Here is a 23,468-nt window from a genome sequence, read left to right on the forward strand (position 1 = left end):
GTCACATAGTCAAAATGATTAAATACTGCACATCATTAAATGGGTTTGCTTCTGTGCTTGTTCCTAGCAAATGCATATAGAAATGACTGCAGAATTCACAGATTTAATGTGAACAATACAGAATATTTGTGAAAAAACATTATATATTTTTTCAGTGTATTCTCTCAATACTTGTCTCTAAGGGTAGGTAATAAAAGTACACATCTACGTATCATCTAGTTGTCTGCACTTCCTTTAAAGTCAGTAGAAAAAGCAGGCACTTTGAGGAAATGATTCATCTTATCCTAAAGTACATGTCTAAAATTAATTAGACAGCTTGTGCCCTGAAAGTGCTTATTTTTCTCCACTGACTAGAAGAAGAGTTGATGATGATTAACTCTGATGTAGACACCTACATTTTATATCCCTAATGTTAACTGAGACAAATTTTACCCTAAGAATGTTGATCACGCAGATAGAGAAGAGAAATGATGTTATATGGCTCGCATTTTCTACAAAGATTAAATACAGTTCTGATTTTGAATCTGAAAATGTTTATGGTTATTGAGCACATATAATTTGCAAACCAGGAATTGCTAATGATTTAGGGGAAAAGTGCCTGTTTAGTGAAAACAGCTTTCTGTGAGCATCTTATAGTTTTGAGTATCCAAAATTTATGTAGTCACCTTTTTCTCTTGAATACTTAAAGGTGCAGCTTATGATCTATAAAACAGGATGTGAATCCTCACTACCTGATGAACTACCTTTCTTTCTGATGTGCCACTGCACGGAGATAAATTCAGACAATGAACTTAAGTCCTTCATAACATGAAAAGGTGCTTCTAGAAGAGCTCCCCAACCTCTAACATTTTCCTTTTCTATTCTTTACTAGCAGTGACTGGAGTCTTTTATTGAGATGAGACCTCAACCATCCCATACACATCAAGAATATTTTTCTTCTATGGCAGAGAAGAGAAGTGATGTAAAAGAACCAGAGAATCTGCTTTGAAAGGGAAAAAGAGGACTGGGATTTTGACAGATTATAGCGTGTTCCATAAATCTTGTGCTACGGAAGTTCACTAACTCTGGGGACACCTTAAAACACCACGTGCCTCCTCATACACTTCTGAATTCAGAACTGAAAGGCCAAGCTCAGTAACAATACAGAGAAAGGGCAGAGCTACATTGTCTAACATCTCCATTAGCAAGAAGCAAAGTCCATAGGACAGGATGTGTACAGCAGAAGAGTTTGTGCTAAGGAGCTGGCCTCCATAGCAAGCACAGTTCACGGTTTTACTCTGGACTCTCCAACCTGCTCCCTGGACTGAACTCACAATGGGAACTGTTATACAACCGGGCTGCTTCCGGGCACCTTCTCCTTTGGCATCACCCAAAAAAAAACCAAATTCATATATTTAGAGGCCACCCTTGATGTGATACACAGTACAGTAAATGGCCACAATTAGGAGATTAACTTCAACAAGCATGTTCCTCATGCAAACTAAGATGCTCAGTGTGCCTGTGGGTGCCACCCTCCTAGAGAAGCCCCGAGCACTCGTGGGCAGGTGGCAGATGCACATACAGCATGAGGCTGAGCTGCGAGAACCATCTTCATTTCAAAAGAGAGGTCCTGAAGAGAAGGTGACACTGCCACAGGCACTTGTGGTGGCCCTGCCAAGGGAGCAGGAGGTTTGGCTCAGCTCTCCACCCCAACCGGCCACAGAACCCGCAACAGGGCCAGGCACCGAAGACGGGTCACAGAAGCAGTGATACTCCATAAAAGTGCTAATGTTGCAAATAAAGGGGGACCTTATGCATGGCCTTTACATTGCCTTAGGATGCTTTGATCCAAAAGTGTACAAGTGCTGGAAACCTGAGCAACTGGGACTAGATCCATTTTTCCCATCATATAATACTTCACTTAAATCTTCTAAATACTCACTTTTGCTCTATATTCCCACCCTGACTTGTCCTTAACACAACACACACACACATTACTCCTGGCTTTTGTTGTGGTGAGAGTTTAAGGTGACCTCAGCTTCCTCCAGGGTGATTTGGGGAAGAAAGCATTGGGAATGGTGAACTGAATTGTGACGCCTTTGGGAAAGGATGAGTGCGGGGAAAAGCAGGATGATGCACTGACTTTTGCATACTGATTTGCATGTTTTAATTCAATGACGAAGGTGGCCAGCACATAGAATTGGAGCTCTTTTAAACTCATTTGTAGAACTGAAGAAATCATTAAATAATCAACACTGTTCTGAAGAAGAATGAATAAGAAAACACAATCTGCTCCCCAAATTATCGTTAACACAAAAAACAACGAAAGTAATTGAATGTACTAACCAACACTCATGCTATTATTGAGTCCTTTGTTTCGGTAAATGCGGCAGCACAGAATCAAAGTGAAATACTCAGGCCATAAGCCTATCGTGGTTGTTTAAGAATCTAATGCAACTTTTTTTTTTTTCCACAAAGATTATTGTGTGTGTGTGTATGTAAATCCACAAAAAAAGGTGGACTTTATATTTAGATATGTATATTTATAAATATTTATATTTAATAAAATATATGAATCACTATAGGCTCTATTGAAAAGCATTCACATTAAATGCATTTACGCATAAGAACCTATAAGGAACAGGACATTAGGAGAATTTTTAGTTGCTGATCTATTATACTGCAATTAAGAAAAAGCCTTATTCTCACGTCATCGATAGCCAGTGCTAATCAAAAGTAGCTAGAATTATACTGTTGACTTTAAAGTGCCATAAAAGCAGAACCAGGGAGATCTGAATCAAACTCAGTCTTTACACACAACTATGAACTTTCTGACTTTATTAGACAACACCATTCTTTCTGTTTAGCTGAACAATGGCCTGGTCTAGGAAATTCAGGAACTATTCTATTATCAAAAATAAGAGCTACCAATGTCTGCTTTGATTCTCTCTCTCTCTTCTTCCCACGACTGGCAAGTCCATGAATTTTCATAAAACAATTTCCAGACTTACATCAGTGTCTAAGCAGCGAATCAGGCCCCAAGTCATCCTCGTCTCTTTACTGCTATGAAATTGATGTTGTATATAACTTATTTTAAAAGAATACTTAACTTCTGTAGCATGAAATGTCCCTCATTATGATTTCCATCAGATGAAGGTCAGTAAAGCTGAAGTGAAAAGAACTTAATTTCAGTTAAATCTCTTCAAAGGATGATAGCTGCCCATTACCAATGGGACTTTAACAAAGGTTTTCCTCTTTGGTTTTGTCTCACAATCTGCTGCCTTAAGAAAAAGAACATATGCAATAAAATGAAGTCTGTCTAACACAATATAAAAAGTGTGGGGACTTGTTAAAGACAGAAGATTGAGACTTGACCTGAAATACTGTGGCAGAAATGGTGAAGATATAAACCACGACTGCAATGGGATTTTATACGATATCTGAACCAAGGATAAACTTTTTACAAAGCCATAAAAAAGCAATTGAAAAATAAGCTTAATTTTAACAGCTAGTGCTCACAAAAGGCTGCTAGTGTTGGGAAGAGCGTGGACTGTTAACAGCCTAAAATCAAAAGATAGGATGTAAAAGAAGGCAGCTTACATAGCAGAAGTGTCTCCTTACAAATTGTCATGTCCCCTTCTGCGCTGTGCATCAGCACGAGCCCTGTGCAGCACAGGCAGCCTCCGGGGAAGAAAACCTGGAGAGGTGGCTCAGGGGCTGCTAGCCAGTGCCTGGAATACAGTTGCTTGTTTTTTCTGCTGCTGAAGTTGCTTCCATTCAAAGCCTATTCCTGCAACAGGCTCTCCCAGAGGTACATGGGATATGCAGGCTTGCAGGGATGAAGAAGGCGGGGAGAGAGAGGAACGGTGTAAGAAGAAGGTCACTTTATGAATCCCCCTAACCATTTGTATTCATCCTTTGTCTTCTACTGCCTATTTGTTCTTTCAGTAACTGAAATAAGCTATTTCTTGGGTCCAAACCTCATCAGTTTGCAGTGCAGTGACAAAATATGTTTGTATTACTGTGCAGTGTGGGACTATTACTGTGCGAGATCTCAGCTGCTTCATAGAAAATGAATGTCTTCAGGGAGCCCCTGCTGACTGCATGGGGTGAGGAAGACACTGGTGGCGGTGCTGGCAGCTGGCTGCCTCGAGGAGAAGAGCTATCAGTTTGCACTGACATCACAGTGTTGCTTACAAGCAGCTCTATAGAACTCTAGGGAAAAAAGCAAACAGAGAGGGACAGGAATGGTGAGGAAAAAGCACTTTATGAATCTCCAAAATTCATAAAGTCCAATCCCTTTGGACTAAGGAGACATACGCAGAGTGCTGCTACTATGGCCCTGAAGCAGCCTCAGTCCAATGCCGCTGCTACTGGCCCAAATTGCACTGTGCTGTGCATGTACCAAGGTCTTTGGCCAATGGTCTGCTTCTGTGGTCCTGTGTGAGCAGAACTAAGCCTATATTTTGTTCAGGTAAATCAAAAGGATAAACAGGAAGTGTGGAGATGGTAAGAGACTAGACAAGTCCATGGTATTTCTAACTCAAAGAATAAAGAAATCCTCATTATGAAAGTAAACTGCATGTAAAAGCAATACAGATCTCTTGATAACTATGTGCACGTGTTGTGCTAGTGATCCTCTGTGCTCATGTGCTGCTGTGATCATGAAAACCAGAAAAAGCAGAGGAAGTTGTAGAGGAATAACTGAGTTAATATTCTGCTGAATTCATGTGCATGGAAAATTTCTGCCTTTCTGTAAGTATCATGTTTTAATTTATTTTTTATTATTCACAATTAATTATGCCAATTTTCTAAATATCATTTGTAAAAATGTCAGTTGCTATCTTCAGTTAGCAGACACACTGGAAATTAAGAAAAAATAGATTTTTAAAAACAGCAGAACAGAAAACTCGATTGAAAAATTGAAAACTTGATCAATATAGAGACCTTCAGCAGTCAAACATTGCTTTTTCAGGTTTAACATGCCAGTGGCAAAATATTACAATCAGACCAAGGAGTAGAATATGTCAGCTTCTTTATTTCTCTCCACTCACATATTTATTTACTTTCATTTTGCCAGTAATAATAATCATCAGTTGTTGCAGTGACAGCCTGCTCTATTTTACTCATCAGAGAGATTTGTTTTTGAGTGCTAACACTTACGCAGTACTTTTTGGCTGCATATCTCAAGGCTCTTTAAGGCAGGGTAAGCTGAGGATCAGTGATGTCAAACAATACATTGAAAAACAGAGTTAGTTAGACAGCTATGAACAGAGTCCAAGATACTGTGCAGCTACTTCCCTGTCATGCTTGTTAATACTGTGCTATTAGATGCTATTAATTAGAGTTTATTGACTTGTAATTCTCACAAGGCTAACAATACCAATACTTTGCTATGTGACAACTTTACACCTGTTTTTAATTTTTAATATTACAAAACACAATAAACTTTCTTTTTATTACTACGTATAAATTCAGCTGTGTACATTGAAGCATTAAACACATGCCAGATGCTGCAAAGCAGTTTTCTCCTCTGTGTTTAAAGGCGAATACAGCCCTGGATGAGCAGAGAGGCTTGATCTTGCTGATACAGAGTGCTGACAGAGCAGAGAGAAGTGGTGCCCATCTACTGGGAAACATCCCATTTAGTTTTTATGGGGTGAGGCAGAGCAGAAAAAAAAGACTGGAATCAGGCTGTCTGGCAGAGCAGGAGCCAGACTGATGGTCTCTGACAGCAAAACTGAATCACTATGCAAAATTCAGAAGATGCTGCTCACAGTGGACACCTTGGAAGACTTTTAACACATGGAGTGCTGAGGTGTGAACTTTGTGGGATGGAGACTGGTGGAAAAGGATGAAGCTGAGATAAACAGAAGAAAGGAAAAGGAAATTCCTTGCTGTTGTTGCAGAAAGAAGAGTCTTTTTTTATTTTTATTTTTATTTTTATTTTTATTTTTATTTTTATTTTTATTTTTATTTTTATTTTTATTTTTATTTTTATTTTTATTTTTATTTTTATTTTTATTTTTATTTTTATTTTTATTTTTATTTTTATTTTTATTTTTATTTTTATTTTTTTTTTTCTTGTGTTGAATCAAGTCCTGTATATGGCTATGTGCACATGTTTATGTATGTGCCTGTAATGTAAACAGATACAGAAACACTGGAAATACTAGTGAACATGAAAAAAGCCTGGGAAAACACAGAGTAGGTGTGGGAACATTTTTTTTTTTTTTGGATTAAAAACAGAAGTGTTAAGCAAATGCAATTACAGTTAGCATGTGCTCTTCCCTTTACTTTGCTAGGCTCTGCATGAAGGTCATCCTACAGACATGGTTAAATTCAGTTCCTAGTTCTTTATCTTCACCATGAAGTAGTCAAACACTGGAACAAGGCATAGAGAAGCTGAGATCTCTATCCCTGGAAGTGTTCAAAATTTGACAAGGTGGGGCCCTGAGTAACTGATCTAAGCCCCTTTGAGAAAAAGGTTGGTCCATATGACCTTCAGAGGTCTCTTCCATCCCCAATCATTCTGTTATTCTATGACTGTTCATAAAATAAGTCTCTTCACATCGGTACTTCACAGTCTGTATTGCAAAAACAGGTCCTAAATCTGCCTAAAAACACATCTCAGAGCTGTAAGACTCCAGTCTTGTTCCCGGTACTTTATTTGCTCTGTGGTGTTTAATATGTGCTGACAGAGAGAAGTCTGGCAGAAAAATAAATGGGGGACCATAAATTTCAACTTCAGTATTTGTGTTTTTGAAAATTTCCTCATATAATTTATGTTTTAATTTTTTAAATTGGATTAAAAACAAAAAGAAAAAGCAATGGAAGGCCAACAAAAATAGACTGAAGTATTTATAGTTAACAAAACTATCTATCACTATTTAAATGATTCTTCTATTACACTTTTCAACTTAACTGTAAAATCCATTTGGAGTATTGACTTCATTGTATATCTGACCACTTTTTTGAGCACTGTATAAACTGTAAGTAATAGTAGTGCGATCAGCTATGGGTGACCAAATGACAGTATGCTTCTCTAGTAAGTAATATGTGTTATTAGTGTCTGAAAAAGTAAAAAGAACAAATACAATGGTTGAACAAATAACATAAGTTTTCACTGAAATCTTCAAAATGGTTTTCTATGTTATTCTCTAAATCAGACCACAATTTCATCTCTTTATTACATTTCACTCTTGCTTGAAAGTTAGCAAATGAATAAATAACAAAAGAAATCTAGGACACATATTTACTAAAGGTAAATTAATCCAGTTAACTAATATAAGTACATCTTAGAAGAAAGTGACAGGACATTTTCTTGAATGTGTTCATTTTGCTACACATTTTTAGTCCTGTTTCCTACAGAAGTTATATTTATGCAACTGAGCTGTCTGTGAATCTGCCTATCAGTTTTCCAGTAAAATATCTTCTAACACATTGGGCAATTTCAGCTATATTTGAAAGGAAGTTAATGCCTCTAAGACATCATCTAAGACATCTAACAAATTTAGCCTGTACAGTGCTTATTAATACTGGCAGCTAGGTGGAAAACAGAGATCCATTTGTTTTTTGCCACCAAAGGGATAAGAAATGCCAAGGTACTATCTCTCTTGTCTGACAGGTCACCAGTCAGCACATGCATACTACCTGGCCAGCCAAATTTCACATATTTCTTAATTAGCTATACTAAGTGCTATTTCCTGCTTGTTCAGTACATTTTTTGGAGAAAAATTTTGTTTTTATGGTGCTGGTGGTAATGATGGTCTAAGAGAAAAACAAAACAAACAAACAAAACAAACAAACAAACAAACAAACAAAAAACAGAGGGGTATCAGCCTTCACTTTTTACTGTTCTGATAATTCCAACCATTGCTTCATTCTCCTATTTTTGGATTGTAAAGATACAAATCAAACAATGAATAAACACTAATATGAAACTTTGAAATGGTCCCCATTTCATGAGAAATAGCACTATTCAACTTTATAATTAATTATATTCTCTTTGCATGTCTTTTCCTTCAGCACTTGAAATCAACAAGGGTATAACACACTTTAGATAAAATTCACAAAGAGAAATACAGAATATATATACATACATTCCTTCTAGGGAAAGACAGTTATTTTTTCAGTAGACATGGTGGGACCAAAAGTTGTAACAGGGAAAGAGAAGCTGTTAAAATTAACTTTAAGAACATTATCTACACAACTAGTGCATGTACACCATTTTCTCTCTGCTAAAGAGGAAAATGTTCTTCAAGGTAAAAAGCAAAATTGCTCCAGCGATGCAAGCCAGTGTCCAAGTTGTGAAATAATGGAAAGTGAACTTGAAACTGCATTTGCAAAAGAGGCAGAGACTTTGGAGTCCCTGATCTACAAGCCAGAACCACTTGGCCAGACTTTACTAGAGGATGGAGCATTCATCCTAAACTGGAACTTGTAGAAGATGTTTGTCCTTTTTTGGTATTAAAACATAATTCCTATAAATTATCTTTTCTCTGAAGAAAAGCCATACAACACCAATCCATTAACACTGGTGGAAGAGATGCTATCTTCTGCCAGAAAAATTTAGAAAGAAACAAGATAGGTGCAGTGGGCAAGAGGATACTAAATTCAGCCCTAGCACTGTATCCTCCACACTTTCCTACAGTAATGGTACTTATTATGTTGCTAAAAATGCACACCTTTACTCAAGAGCTCATGCCTCATAGTATATGAAAGAACACAAGTTAAAGCTGCTCTCAACTTCCAAATATTCTTTCACAGATACTACAAGCCTGACCACAAATGAACTAAAAAGTGGGGACGGTCAGGTAACTCTCACTTATTGAATTAGTCTCCTCTTCTGAGGTTCTTGCGTATATAAACAATGCAATGGTATTGGAACCACTGATCATAGCTTCTCTGTATTGTGGTATTGGATGGAAAAGTGGTCTCTGGAAAACATATAAAAGAAAGGGCTAATTAGGAATCTCTAAGGGAAGATATCCCACAGAGTCTGCAATTTCTCATTGTATGAGCAATATTCTTCCTTTCTGGAGCGTGAAGAACTTGCATGAGGAGCACGAGTACAAAACTGTAAAGGTAATAATCTAAATGGTGGTAAACACAAGCCTCTCATATGGTGATAATTACAGTACTCATGAACCTAGTTGTTAGAAAATATGACGTTTTCTGCTTTGCGGAACAAAAACTTAAGACCCTTCTGCACTGCATTTGCATTAACTTCTAGATTTTCGTAATTGTCAAACTTGTGCATTAGAAAGAGTAAGATTGAGAAGTTAAAGTTCTGCCTTCTCATCTGTGTAGTCTTTTCTAGTAGAATGGAAATGGGTAAGTAAAGAAAAACTTATGGTAAAGATCTTGATGTTTGTGGATTGTCTTTTATAGCCTGAGGTTGCAGAATGATGAGGTCTGACATAGGAGTACATAGGAGGAGTCTCACTCAGAGACAACAAAAAGGTTTTCTTATGGCTGTTGTAAGATACTAAGGAGGTAGGGTGTTCTTTCACTACCCCTACAAGAAAGTCTGAAAAGGAGCTAATATTATCCTGGTTCACTTAAGTTACAGTAGATTCTTGAGAGTAGGTGGAGATGTGCTGACTCACATAGGCTGAAGACTCTGTCTTACTGATGAAGCAAAGTAACCCTGTGACCCTGCTCAAAGTGATGCCTTGCTCCAGTGGTGTGTTTAAACAGCATTTTGAGCTGAGCCACTGCAACTGGCAATAATAAAGAAACCAAACAAAATGTTTCCACCGCCCCCAAATATTTCCAGTATCAAGTATGGTTGAGCATGACCAAAGCACAGTATAGCTTTATTGAGAAAACCATTGTGTGATTTTATTAGGATGGATCTGAAACCCTTTGTTGTGGGCAATCCAAGTAAATCAGATGTAAGTACTTGCAGGAAGGTTGAACACATCTCCTGTATTTAATGCTGGCCCTGTTACCTCTTTCTAGAATGGAAATCTGACAATGAAACTCCCTCTGTCCATACTTCACCCTTAAAGTGAGTATAGGTTTGGCCCTTGCCCAAAACATCAGCCTCACTGCAGCAGTGTATAAACCTGAAAGGAAGACCATGTAATGGAAAATGCACACCCTGGTGTGTGCACAGTCTGGATTTCAGATACATCACTGGATTCCAGGAGAACAAGTTTTCCCTGAAGACAAGCTACAAATTTGGAGTGTGAAGGCAGCTTCTACATACACATAATGAGAAAAAATAATGAACTAAGAAAAATACAAGAGGCAAAAGAAAAATAGAAAATGGTGAGATTAAAGTTGCAGAAGAAATGAAGAAATAGCAAGGGGCTATTTTTCTGAGATGGGCAGCTGGGAGAGGAAAATGAGCAGAAGACTCCAGGTCATATAAGTGGGCACCAGATATGGAGAGGGGAGCAGTGCTCTTTGAACACAGCCAGTGAAAAAGTCTCCAGTCTTCATTTCTTGAGGTCCAGAGTCATGAGAAGTATGAATGTGTGTATGTATGGGCAGTCACTTGAGAAGAAATCCACAAGCCCACAAGCCAGTTTCTCTCCCTTCATTAGCATAGATTTAAGGGCAAAGTACTCTGAGTTACCGTCTCATTACTGAGATTTAATTACTTTTCTTAAATGTTCTGCAGAACATTTACTTGTACATTGCAAAGTATTACAATAGTCACAACTTAGACTCTCAATTACGGGAGAACTAGGCAGTAAAAAAGTTGAGTTAATTAGAGTCACTGAAGCTTAATCAATTCCTCTGTGTATGCAGGGAAGAGCACTCCAACTTTCAGTCCATTTGTGAGGTTACCCTGTCTGCTACAGGTTATAAAAGCCCTCATACACAATGAAAAAGTCAGAGGCTGATATTTTAAAACTGTTTTTATTTTGCATTTTCTACATTGGGCCAGACTCTTTTTGCCTCACTCCTGTCTTTGGGAGATTGCAAATGTTTTTATCTCCAAGAAGGTTTCTGACTGCTCATCCTTAAGCAGCACTTGACCTCTGAAGGCAAACTGCTTCCATTTTGGAGCCCCAAAAGAGTGGCTAAGCACAGCACCCCAGGCCTACCCACAGGTGAGCTGGTCTAGGAAGACCAGGACCTCCACACTAGAGAGTAAAGCTACAGATCACCGCGTACGTCACCTAGCCTGGCTACAATATCATTCCTGCCCATACAGTGACCTTCCCTTGGGAGGATGAAGACGAGGCTCCAGGGGTGTTGGAGCAGAAGAAGAAAATTCACATGACCTGGACAAATTACAGAAATATTCTGAATTATCTATGTTCCAATTTAATTAGATCTAGTGTAAATTTATTTATATCAGTAGTCACTACTGAGAAGAGAAGAAGTCCAATAGCCCACATACCAGTTTCTCTCCCTTCATTAGTGTAGATTTAAGGGCAAAGGCTTTACACTTAGGTTTGAATAAACACCAGCACAAATACCAAATAGCTAATTTCTTAGGTAAAATTAATCCCATCCAAAATTAAACAGTAGCCAGATGAATCACTTCCTAAAAGTGTTTGTGTGAATGGCTAAGATACAGGCATGCTGTAAGTTGGATGTAACTCCTACCCTTGATTTTCCCACAGTTCAGTCAATGGAAAGAGGACTCGAGCAGCTTTCGGGCTTGTCCTATAGAGCCATCAGCCAAATTCACAGTATCTGACTCACCCTATTGAGGCCAGGCACTGCATTTTTATTACTTGCCATGTTAAGTACCTATTTTAGGCAGGCAAAATCCAGACCTTTATGAAGTCAGACGAGGTCAAAACATAATCCCATTAAAATCAATATCCAATTCAATTCTGTATGATCTGAACAAAGAGCACAGGTTATGCTCAAAAAGAACTGACTATGTAGAGGCCTATCCAGAAAAAAAATGAGTAGCAGCTCCTGGAAGGAAATAAAATGTACGGCTGAGATCAGCGAGAGCTGAATGCTGGGTGACTTCATTTTGCTGTGCAACTGAGTGGATACTCTGCACATACACCTATGTAGGATGGTGGGTGTATGCAGAATTTATGGCATAATATAGCATACTTTTTCTAATTCACATTTACACACTGTGTAGAAGAAACTACATACACACACACACACACAAAACTGAGGGGAATATTATTTTTCTAAATATATTTTAAAAGATGCCCAAATGGGTGTTCTGTTTTACTACAACATAGGCTGAACTTGATGACTTCATCATAAACTATAGAAAGCATGTGTTAAAACATAATGGCTTTCACAATAAAAAAATAGCCAAATGAATGCCTATAGTGATACAGCATTATCTATTTTTCTCTTGGCAACAGTCGTAGAAAAAGTCCTTGTTATTGCAGCCATACCATTAATGCTCAGTTTCTCTCTAGCTTCTGTCAGTGAAAGCAAATGTGACGTGTATATGTCTGTGAGGATTATTTTATGTACTTCTGCATCACAAACTGCATTTTATATTTCTATGACTTCGGTAGCAGACGCATTGTGAACGTTTTTACAAGAAAAATTTCAGAAGTCCCTAACGCGCTAGCCAGGATAAGCAGGGTGGCGGGGGAGGATCCACCACCAGCAGATGGCACCCATTCCCTGCAGCAGCACCGGGTGCTGAACGCTGCACTTGCAACCTCATGTGTGGGATCATGCGAGAAGCAGCGAGTTAACCCTAAGTTACTTTCCCGTCACTTGGCAAAATGCTCTTTTCAAAGCATTATTTTATTTATTTTTCCAACATTTATGAACACTATATAGCAATAGGTTCCTACACCAGTAAAGGTACCATACAGTGCAAACCCATCTGTCTGGACCAGTATTTTCTTTGCACAAGAGCAGCTTTCTATGAATGGAAGAACCTGACCTTCTTTCCCAGCAAAACAGCACTTTTATTCTACTTTTCTTCGTGTTCATAAACACTCTGCTAAGGTAATAAAACTATCAGTTCAAATATGTGTAATAATAAGTTTGAAGTATTTTGTAGCTGGAAATACATGCAATAATGAGTTTAAAGACTTTATAGCTAGAAATGCATAGTTTTGTGAATTGCAAGTAATATGCAATACTGGATTCAAATAATTTTTTTTTTCCTTTTCTCAAACAAGACTGGTTTCTTTCCCCTGTGAAGGTACAGGCTGAGGGCATCATGGTAATGCAGCAACACTGTGGTGTTGTGTTGTTCCACCAGCCCTAAGAGCCCGATGCAAGCTGTATCAGGCAGGGAGGTGCTGGGAAGCCAAGTGTGCAGCTGCCCCAACTGCCCGGAGACCTGCCAGCTGGGGAAGGGAGGGCTCACTGTGCCGATGCACTGGCTGGTATGACAAGAATTTTATAGGAAGGCAAACAGTCGGCAAGTGGATGTACACATGTCAGCCCATGGCGAAAAACAAAAGGAAAGAGTAGGCAATCTCATTTCCATTGAGAAAATAAACAAAAGGCAATGCACACTGGTATCTCATCTGGAATTTCAGTAATGTGCTTACAGCGACATTAAAAAGAATGTTACCTGCTCTAAGAGATTCTGAAGCCTCTCTATTTCACAGTCTATTACAAATTTCTTCTCTTGTCTTCGGTCCAGATCTTCTAAAAGCCGCCTGTAGCTGGCATCATTAAAATTCTCCACACAGATGGCACTGACTTGCCAGCTATTTTGTCCCGCTTTTTCCATAATTGCTTGAAGTATTGAATAACCTAAAAGAAAAGGACACAATACACTAGTAACACAATTATTGTATTTTTTAAATAGGAATTGTTCTTAATCAATATTATGACTCTTAATATCTGCTCCTGCAGGGAAGGGAATAAGACAGTTTATATCCCTACCTAAGTTGCTAGCCATGGTCAGTGCACGTTATGTAAGCAATGAAAACTACAATTGCTATGATCAGAATCCTTGGAATGATTCTCAGCATTATGGAAAAGCTACATATGCTTTATACACATGGTCTCATCCAGTCAACCATTCGGCTTCTCAGGTTGGTTTCATACACATTTCTATATCTGGACATTTCTCATGAAACAGCAAAGAAAATGCCTGAGTCCCCTCATTCACCAGGAGGATCTGTATCCTAAAACCCAGTATATTAGACATTCAGATGCTTTGTTGTTTCTTTGTTGTTGGTGGTGGGTTTTTTGAAAACACTTAAGCCAAGTGATTTTTAATGCTTCTTGATAAGAATTTATTGTTTCATATGTTTATACTTTTATATATATATATGTTTATGGCAGTAAAGACATATAAATAAAAATGGTATTGATCTATTTCAGAGAACCCATACAGCTTTAATCAATGCATGCAAAGTGATTAGAGGTCAATGAATGAAGGGCACCACAGAGGCATTAATTATTACTACTGTCAGGATTACTGCTCTTTATCATTATTTGATGTCCTCATTGTCATCTTTGAGCCTATTCATAGAAGGGAAAGGCAGCATCCCCACCAAACCCACAGTGCAGGCTCACTACCTGCAGCCTCAGTGTACCCCTCACCTTGTTCCCTCTCCTAATTTTTTCTCACTGGGGATGTGCAGTGCAGAGACAGGAGAGGAGCCTGTGACCTATCTCAGGACAGCTTGCACACCTAATCTTGACTTGCCCAGACAATTGCTGAAGTGGGAAGCATGTCTTCTTCCATCTTGTATCTATAGTAAATAGTGAATTTGCATAAAGCAATGAAGATTACACACCTCAGATCCAGATTCAATGTTTAAGAAGGACAGGGATAGACGTTTTTTGACATGTTGATATAAATGATACAATTCAGAGGATGTCCCTCTGTCCAGAACCACAACGCAAAACACCTTGTCTTTTTAATTGTTATCTGGATAAATTGTTCCCACTAGCTTTAAAATAAAGATTTCACCTCTTGAAAACTATCCTATACTGACGTGGATACACAGTGGTGTCTCCTTTCTCTTTTCACCAAGATGGTCCCGTGCCTGAGCACAGTGAGCCCCAGTTGTCATTTTAATGCACTTGAAGATGCCACTGCATGACAGGCTCCCCATAAAAGGTACCACCTGAGATTCCCTAAATTGCAGGAGAAATCCTTGTATGTTACATTTCAGAAAGAGTACTTTTGACTGTGCTATTGCTAACTAATAAAGTAGAAGACCTACAAAAACACCAAAAACCAGGGTTGCCTCCAGTAAAATAAAAGCAAGTAATAGTTTTTATCAGAATATGAAGATTTTAGGACATAAGAAACTAATTCCATTGCAAATCTAGGAGTAGTTATTTTTCTACTGGCTCCTGGCAGTCCTTGAAACATTAACTTTAAATCTGCATCTTCTTATTATTACACTATGTATCCACAATCTGAAATTAACATTTTATTTTTCCTCCAATTCAAATGACATATTTAAGATAAAAATACAAACATAATGAATATATAAACTGCAAAATATATTTCATCTTATAGATGAGATCTATTTTATGAAACAGTATTTTATCTTAGGAAATGAATTCGAATACTTGATGTATTGACTATTAAAGCATTTCTGTACTCAGCATATATTTTTAACCTGATGACTGCTATTTTTTTCAAAGAACCATACAGCTTTCCTGTTAATTGCTGCATAATTATTCTGCTTTTCCTGTTGCTATATTCAATCTCCTTTTTGCCTGTAATTATCTCTGCAAATCATGACAAGATTCTTTCCCAAACATTGTATTTCTTGCTTCATTTCCTATTCATTTCCATATATAGATGTACATTAAAACTACTCCAGTGTTAAAGGGGTTCCTGCTTCATTTACACTGTAGCTTTGACTTGGTCTTTGCTACAAACACAGTCAACATTTACATAATTCAGCTTCCTGACACAAATTAACATTTTCTTTGATTCAGAATGAATGGTGTTTGAAACAGCAATTGACATCCCCTCATTCTTTTCTTATTTCATTTTGACAACTTTACTAAGATGTGTTTTGATCAAAGTGGGAGTTTATCCCAGCATAAAGCATGACAAATATCAGACAAACACATAGAAAAGCTTTTCTACCTTGGATCAAGGTTTGACTTGCCATATTTCATTAGCAACTACCTTCTTTTAGGCATTTCAAGCTTCTGTAGCTTCTTGTCAGTAGCTGGCACTCAGGCATAGTTTTCATGTTAGTAAATCTTTTACATACAGCATAATACATCTAAACTGTAGTAACTGGATATGGTGCAACATCTCCATGAGAGGAGTTCAGAATCCCTGTGCAGGTAATCCGTGGTGCACTCATCTATTCATTGTGCAGGAACATTTTTTAATACAACAGACTGACAAGGGTGGAGTTTACACAGAATGAATAAAGACATTCACAGGCTCAGTTGGTATAAAAATTACACATGCAGAGGAGAATGCCTATTTGTCCAAAATAATTGGCTACAGCTAGCAGAGAAAAAATGAGTTGTATGCAGTGCTGGAAACATTTTATATGGAAAAAAAAATTAACCTGGGGTAATTCTATCAATACAGAAACTCAGTGCAGTGTCTCTGTTTAGACAAAATTTTTAAACTTCAAAGAGATGTTTGCCCAAGTAAAGACAGCAGACATTAATCTTACAGCTGTGGCCTAAAAAGTATTTATTTTCTGGTTATCTGCTGTTTATCCTCAGTTATGCTGCAGACAGATGAGTGATTCATTTTTCTGGAGGTTTAGTGATATGAATACATTCCATCCCATGTATTGTGAAATATTACTGCTTGCATAAAAGCAAATTAAAAAAAAGGCTAACTCCTATCAGCTGAGCTACACAATCAATGTTTTTCACTAAAACATTATTTTACAAAATGCTTAGGCATATGCCAATAAATAAAAAAAGTTCTCGGAGGTATATATGGTAACCCTTCCTCACCAACTAATTCAACCTTGAAATGCAGATAAATTGTTTAGCAGAAAAAATAAATTACTGGGCCCAAGCATAACTGGTTGAAGCCTTGAAGTCTTCAACAAACTACTGGTCCTTCCAGGAGAATTTTATTATTATTATTTTTTTAATTAGCAAATCTATGAGCAAGATAAAATACCACTGCAATTGCCTGGAAACGTAGGTGAAGTCCTTCATAAATACAAGGATGCTATATGCGAGAATTCCTTCTCCTTCCTTTCTATGAGGCTATGAACCCGTGGCATTCTCCTCATATGACCTGTGATAAGAAGTCCGTGAACTGCTTGTGATAAGAAGCCCAGATCACTGCTCAAATGCAGATTCTATTGACAACTGCTTAATGTTCAGTAATAGCAATTCCACTTCAATACCCTGGAACCAACCTTGAGACAGGGAAAGTATGAAAAGATTTTATTTTGTTGATTCCTTGCCTTCTTCCTATTCTGTTTTATTGTCACATGGGATTGCGGTGACCTAACAAACTGCTATTATTTTCCAAAAGGTTACTACACAATCATCATGTTGAAAATAAATAAATTAATTAATTAATTAAGCTATTCTTCTCTTTTCCTGTAAATTCAGACCTGAAGATGCCTATCCCAAAATATCTACTTATTGTGATTGATTCTGCAGCAAAATACCTTACAAACAAAATCTCAGATGTTTTTTAACCTTGCTTTCCTCATTCTTCATCGCATAGGTATGTTTTCCATTGCAAAATAGGTCAGCTACCGAGAAACAATGCTAGATGTGTACCTGGTCTTATACCTGTTCTGACAGAGATTAGTAGTTCTTCAGAGAGACTGAGAAGTATCTGCTGGAGACCAAAGTGTTTAAGGCACATTATAAGTGCATGAATTTGGAGGTCCAGGATTCTTCCTTGCTGCTGATACACTGCCATGATAGGGGACTCTATCCCCCTCGCAATTTCCCTCCAAGTAGCTGAAATCATGAGTGATCTTTTTTGATTTTAAAATTCAGTGGCCCTTCAGGTCTTTTTTTTGTGTCTTCTGCTGTACCAGCTAAGCTTGCCCCCATTCAATTTCATTTCAGTAGTCAATGACTTAACGTCATTTATTTCCATTTAAATGAAAAGGATAATCTGATATCTAAATCTCTTCAATGTATTCAGAATAAACTGAAGCAATCAGAGAAGCATTTTCTTGACTCATTTTTCTGCTGGAAGGCACATGGTTGGCTTTTTTTCTTTCCTTCATTTTCTTTCCTTTTCTTACTTCTTGCTTCCTTGTTTGCTTTCACCAGAAATATTTCAGTGATCAATTACAGAGTTATAATTAGAATTCCAATAACTTTCATCTTCCAGAAACCTTTTCATTCTGGGAAACCTTTTCCTCTGCCCCTCCAAGTGTGTGCAGTCGTTCCAGATGGTTTTGCCAGAAGAGAGCTAGCAAAGTGGCTGCTTGCTCCAAACAACAGCACCCTAGTAATAATTCGTGCTTATGAACTACTAGGCAGAAAATTACTTAGTATTAATTTTCTATGACGCACAGAGTGCATTATTTGTATATTATTACTGTTCTTTACTCTGGCTAGTAGACTGACAATATTGACTGACACAAGTTAACAGGTTAATGTACCTGGAAAAAACATATGCAATATATTTCTGCTATGGGCCAAAGAATAGAAGATACCCTTGATGAATACAGATCTTCTCCAAAGACAGGCATCTTATCCTGCATATCACAGAAATGCAAATTTATTTTCTTCTCTTTCTGGTCCAAGTAACTTTCTAGCAGGAATAGATTCCATTCCCCAAATTAGCTATGGTCCCTATAGCCACAGAGACTGAAATGCTGGAGGTGTTTTATGAAAGCTGCTTCAGTCTATTGGAATTCATATTAGGATCAATAAAAAAATACATTTGTTATAAATCCAAAGAACAGCAGAAGTGGAGAATAAATGATCAAATCATTTGGTATGGATAAGACAATATACTTGACCATCAGGATTGGATTCCTGTCACTTAACTCTAGGTGTCTCAGAAGTTGTCTGAGTTAATCATCCAGGCTTCCACAAGAGAGATGGATATCCTATTAAAAAGATTTTTTTTTTGACTTAGATATTTATCTCAGAGGTGTTTTTCTGTTTCTCCAATGACTACAGAAAGAGTCTAGACATGAAGCTTAGTGAAAACACCTGCCATTTATCTAGGCAAACCTTGGTGAGATTAATCCAGACACTACAGCGAGGAAAACCATACAAGAAATATACAGTAGGAATGATGCATGATTGTATTAGATGTATTCATCCAGTAAATACAAAAAACACAACTCGAATGCATTTGAGTTTTCCTTATTATGATTAATACCTTTTTATTAACATGTTTTTGTTTAAGTTTTTGGTCAGTATACTGCTTCCAGAACTCAAACACAATTAGTAAGATTTATAAACTCAACCATATAAATTTTGGCCCATGATAACTCATTCACATGCCTGACCTTCTCTGCATTTGGAGCTGGAGCCAGATCATTCAATACAAAGTATATACAAACCGCATAATTCAGATGACAGAGTGAAAGCTATAACTACAGGTGTGTTCTGAGTCATTCTCATGTCTAATTCACAAAAATGACAGAAAGATTGGAAAATAAGACAGGGAGCTCAAGAAAAATCCCGTCTATTCCTCTCTATCCCTCCATCCCCAAAGACAGATAAATTATATTTAAATCAGCCTAGACAGATATCTTTGTTTGTCCTTAAAAACCTCTACAGAGGATTCTGTAACTTCCTAGGTAATATATTCATTGCTTAATTATCCTTATCATTAGGAGATGTTTCCTAAAGTCAAACCTATATCTCCCCTGGCACAATTTAAAGCCTCTCATTCCTGTCCTATCTGAGTAGACCTAAAGAACAGTTTGTTTCCTTCTTCTTTAAAGCAATCCTTTACATAACTGAAGACATTTTCTTTTCTTCTTTTTTTTCCCCCTTCCCCTTCCCCTTCCCCTTCCCCTTCCCCTTCCCCTTCCCTTCCCTTCCCTTCCCTTCCCTTCCCTTCCCTTCCCTTCCCTTCCCTTCCCTTCCCTTCCCTTCCCTTCCCTTCCCTTCCCTTCCCTTCCCTTCCCTTCCCTTCCCTTCCCTTCCCTTCCCTTCCCTTCCCTTCCCTTCCCTTCCCTTCCCTTCCCTTCCCTTCCCTTCCCTTCCCTTCCCTTCCCTTCCCTTCCCTTCCCTTCCCTTCCCTTCCCTTCCCTTCCCTTCCCTTCCCTTCCCTTCTCTTTCCTTCTCTTTTCCTTTCCTCTCTTTTTTCTCTTTTCTTGTCTGCTCTTCTCTTGTTGAAACAGGTTCTCATTTTTTTTCTTGTGGAACATGTTTTAGTCTAAATTCTGACAATTTTCCTTGCTTTCCTCTGGGTATGCTGCAATTGATCCACATCTTTCCTGAAGTGCAGTGCTGACAATGTAATATATTTTGAAAATTCATTCAAAAATACACACAGTCCTTTCAATTTTTCATCATCTGCAAGTTCAATAAATGTATTCTGTATTTCTTCATCTATGTCATTAACAAAAATACTGCAATAAAACTACAGCCAGAATGGATCACTGCTTAATACCTCCTTATTTGACAGTGAATCTCATCTACTTTTATTTTTGAGTCCCTGTGTGACAAGTTTTACCATATTCTAGAAATTTCACCACGACAAAATTTTCTTAGCTCTTTTAGTAAACTTTTGTTCAAACCATGTAAAAAATCCTACTAGAAAGAGACACATTTTTTTTTTTTCAATTTCTATAAAACAAAGGAAATTTGCTTTGTCTGGCATGATTTGCTCCTAAAAAATCCAAGTTAGGGTTTATATTGCTTTTCAAACTCTATGTACTTTCAATTTTTTCTGTTATGATGTAGTGTGTGAACTAAGCCACTATTACAGTCAGTGACCAGGAAAATTTTATTACTGATAGATCAGAAACAAAACTGAGGAAATAATGGATCAGTTTAGCCATCCTCTATTGCTATTTTCATTCAGAGATTTCAGAAAGTATGACGATAAAGGGAATTACCCTTATGATCTGAATTTATACTTCTCGTCTCCCTGAGGTCTGTGACCTTCAATAATTTCTCAAGGTTGTGAGACACCTCTGAGATAAGCTCTAGCAGTGGTCTACACACAGACTTTCTGTCCTTTTCTCCCTTAATCTTGCAGAGTGGTGCATGTATAACTTCACCCAAAGTATTTAATAACCCTTTTTTCCTGAGGAGGACATAAAGCTACAAGAAAATGATGTCAATGTGTTGCAACCAGAGCCTTAAAAAAGAAAGAAAGAAAGAAAGAAAGAAAGAAAGAAAGAAAGAAAGAAAGAAAGAAAGAAAGAAAGAAAGAAAGAAAGAAAGAAAAGAAATAATAATTAAGTGAAACAATGGTTATGTGTAGGTTATGTGCTTTCTTGATGAATACATCTGAGCATAATTACAAATGTACACCAACTGCATTTATAAATATTGGTACCATTTTATATTTTCCTTGCTTTTATTTAGCTATGCCAAAGGGCTCAACTAGAACTGGCTCAGATGGAGAAGCTCTTCAGAAGTTGCTTGTAGCAGCAAAGAATCAAATATTAGCAAATTATAACTACATACCTTTGAATGCTAAATTAGAATCTGTGTATAATAATTACAGCATTATCAGAAAATGATGAACTGCACAAACTGTTACATTAAAAAATAGCAATTAAGCCTTGTGAACAGTGAGCAGGAAAAAAAAAGAAAAAAAAAAGAGGTTGCTAGGTTTACTCTCTGTCAAAGACCAACATTTTCAAATACTGTACAGGCGACATGGTCTCTCGGAATATCCGGTCATCTGATGTGTCATCTTGGTTCCATCATTAGTATTTTATATATATATATATATATGAAGAAAAGACAGTATGTTCAAATCTTTAGCTTATTACCTTTTTTATTTGTTCTTATTCCTGCTATTAATTTGTCAAACACTCACCTTAGTTGTAAACATTTCTTTCTTATAAATATTAGCTTAAATTTCTTTTCTATAGTGCAATACCTAAAGCCAAAATTCTACATTTCACTAAAATCTACAGTCTGTAACATGTATTATGGTGCTGTCTTTAATTACTTTGTCACGTACAATTTTTTCCCACAAGTCGTCTGCCTCAGTTGATCCATAAGATACCCATGTCCTAAGACAGAACTGACGGTGAGCACTAAATGAGGGTCTTGATGTCAGAACTTTTGCCTCCTTTCTACAGGAATTTGTTAGAAAACTAAACTTTTTAAATAAAATATCCAACAATCTCTGATTACAGTTATTAATGCAATCCCATTTCTAATACATACATGAGAGAAAAATGCAAGAACAATTTCCGACTGCCTGAACAACAAGTCTTCACACTAAGAAGTATTTGTTTAAAGACAGAGGCAACCTTAATTCTACCACTATACAACAATCTGTATTTATTGGTGACTATACCACAGGAAATTAATAGGATATTACTCGTACTGTAAGTGTTACTTGTAGATGATAGAGACATTATTTCTGATTTTAAATTTCAGTTAAGATCTCTTTGAAATCTGTATTCTCAAGTATCTAATTTTTCAAAAAAATGTAACATCCTTGGAAGAGAGGCATTAAAATCTGTATGCTATGATTCTAGTATAGTTATCTCTTGATTGAAATTAGTCTGGAATAAGTCTCTCTTATGATTTCTTTTAAAAAGATCAACCACAAATTAATCAAAAGTTGGCAACAAAAAAAAACCAATCAAACAAACAACTAACAATTTGGAGATAAAACTGATGATCTATGATTTTCTTCCAGTTCCTAGAACGAACTCCTTGCTCATCTGATATAGCCCAGAATTAAGATGTGATTCTTTCTTTTTGGACTTGAGCAACAATTCACAAAACCTCCAAAGATTTCATATAGTGGCTTTTACTGAAGTGTAATAACATTGAAAAATCATTGCACCTCCCAGGCACTTCAGCTGAGGAGGGACTGCAAGTATCATTCTCTTGTAAATCCTGAAAACAGCTTGTTGTCTGAGTTCCTCAAAAAGAACAAAATCTTACAAGAAAAAAATAAATGTAAGAAAATATTTTAAGAAATTATCAAGATACAAACATATCTTTGGCCCAAATGAGAGAATTTTTAAATGAGATATATGAACAAATTGAGATTGTTTCTGTTCCTTCTACCATCTTCTCCCCCTCCTCTGAGAAGAACCAAAGGGGCAAAATGCACTTAACCTCGTTTAATTTGAATGTCTTCACAATTCTTGCTATTACAGTCACAGATATGCAGACCTGACATTTTCCTTTTATGCTATAAAACAGTTAAGGTAACATTAAGATTCTTATATATAGAAATTGAGAAGAGGAAGGCAAGAATGACACAGTCTTCACACTGGACGTTGGACTACTGCTACATGACTAAATCTCTTTTTGTGTCCACATTTTAAAAATTAATGCTAAAATATTTGACAGAGTTCAGAGAAGCAAATCAGAATGATTTGAAGCCAGTATATAAAACATGACTTGGGGTAAGAGACTTACAGGAGGATTTATTTCACCTAAAAGTTAGATGGCTGAGCCTATGCCAGTTACTCCAGTCTCCCTTTGCCAGCACTGGGGAGAAACAAGCACTTTCTGAAGGCAAT

General features: G+C 37.2%; 1 protein-coding gene across 9 annotated transcripts in view; it reads right to left on the minus strand.

Moving 5' to 3' along the window:
* GRIA4 (glutamate ionotropic receptor AMPA type subunit 4) overlaps positions 1-23,468 on the minus strand; it is a 224,548-nt gene that overhangs the window by 78,047 nt on the left and 123,033 nt on the right. For all 9 annotated transcript variants that reach the window (XR_014578151.1, XM_083820243.1, XM_083820246.1 and 6 more), the window contains exon 4: positions 13,466-13,650. Coding sequence is in view for 8 of the 9 variants with exons in the window: in XM_083820243.1 (XP_083676369.1) it covers positions 13,466-13,650 (185 nt within the window). In the remaining variant the exon portion in view is untranslated. The remainder of the gene's footprint in view (positions 1-13,465; positions 13,651-23,468) is intronic.

Source organism: Anser anser (genome assembly GCF_964211835.1).
Source record: "Anser anser genome assembly, chromosome: 1".
In the NCBI taxonomy this organism is placed as follows: domain Eukaryota; kingdom Metazoa; phylum Chordata; class Aves; order Anseriformes; family Anatidae; genus Anser; species Anser anser.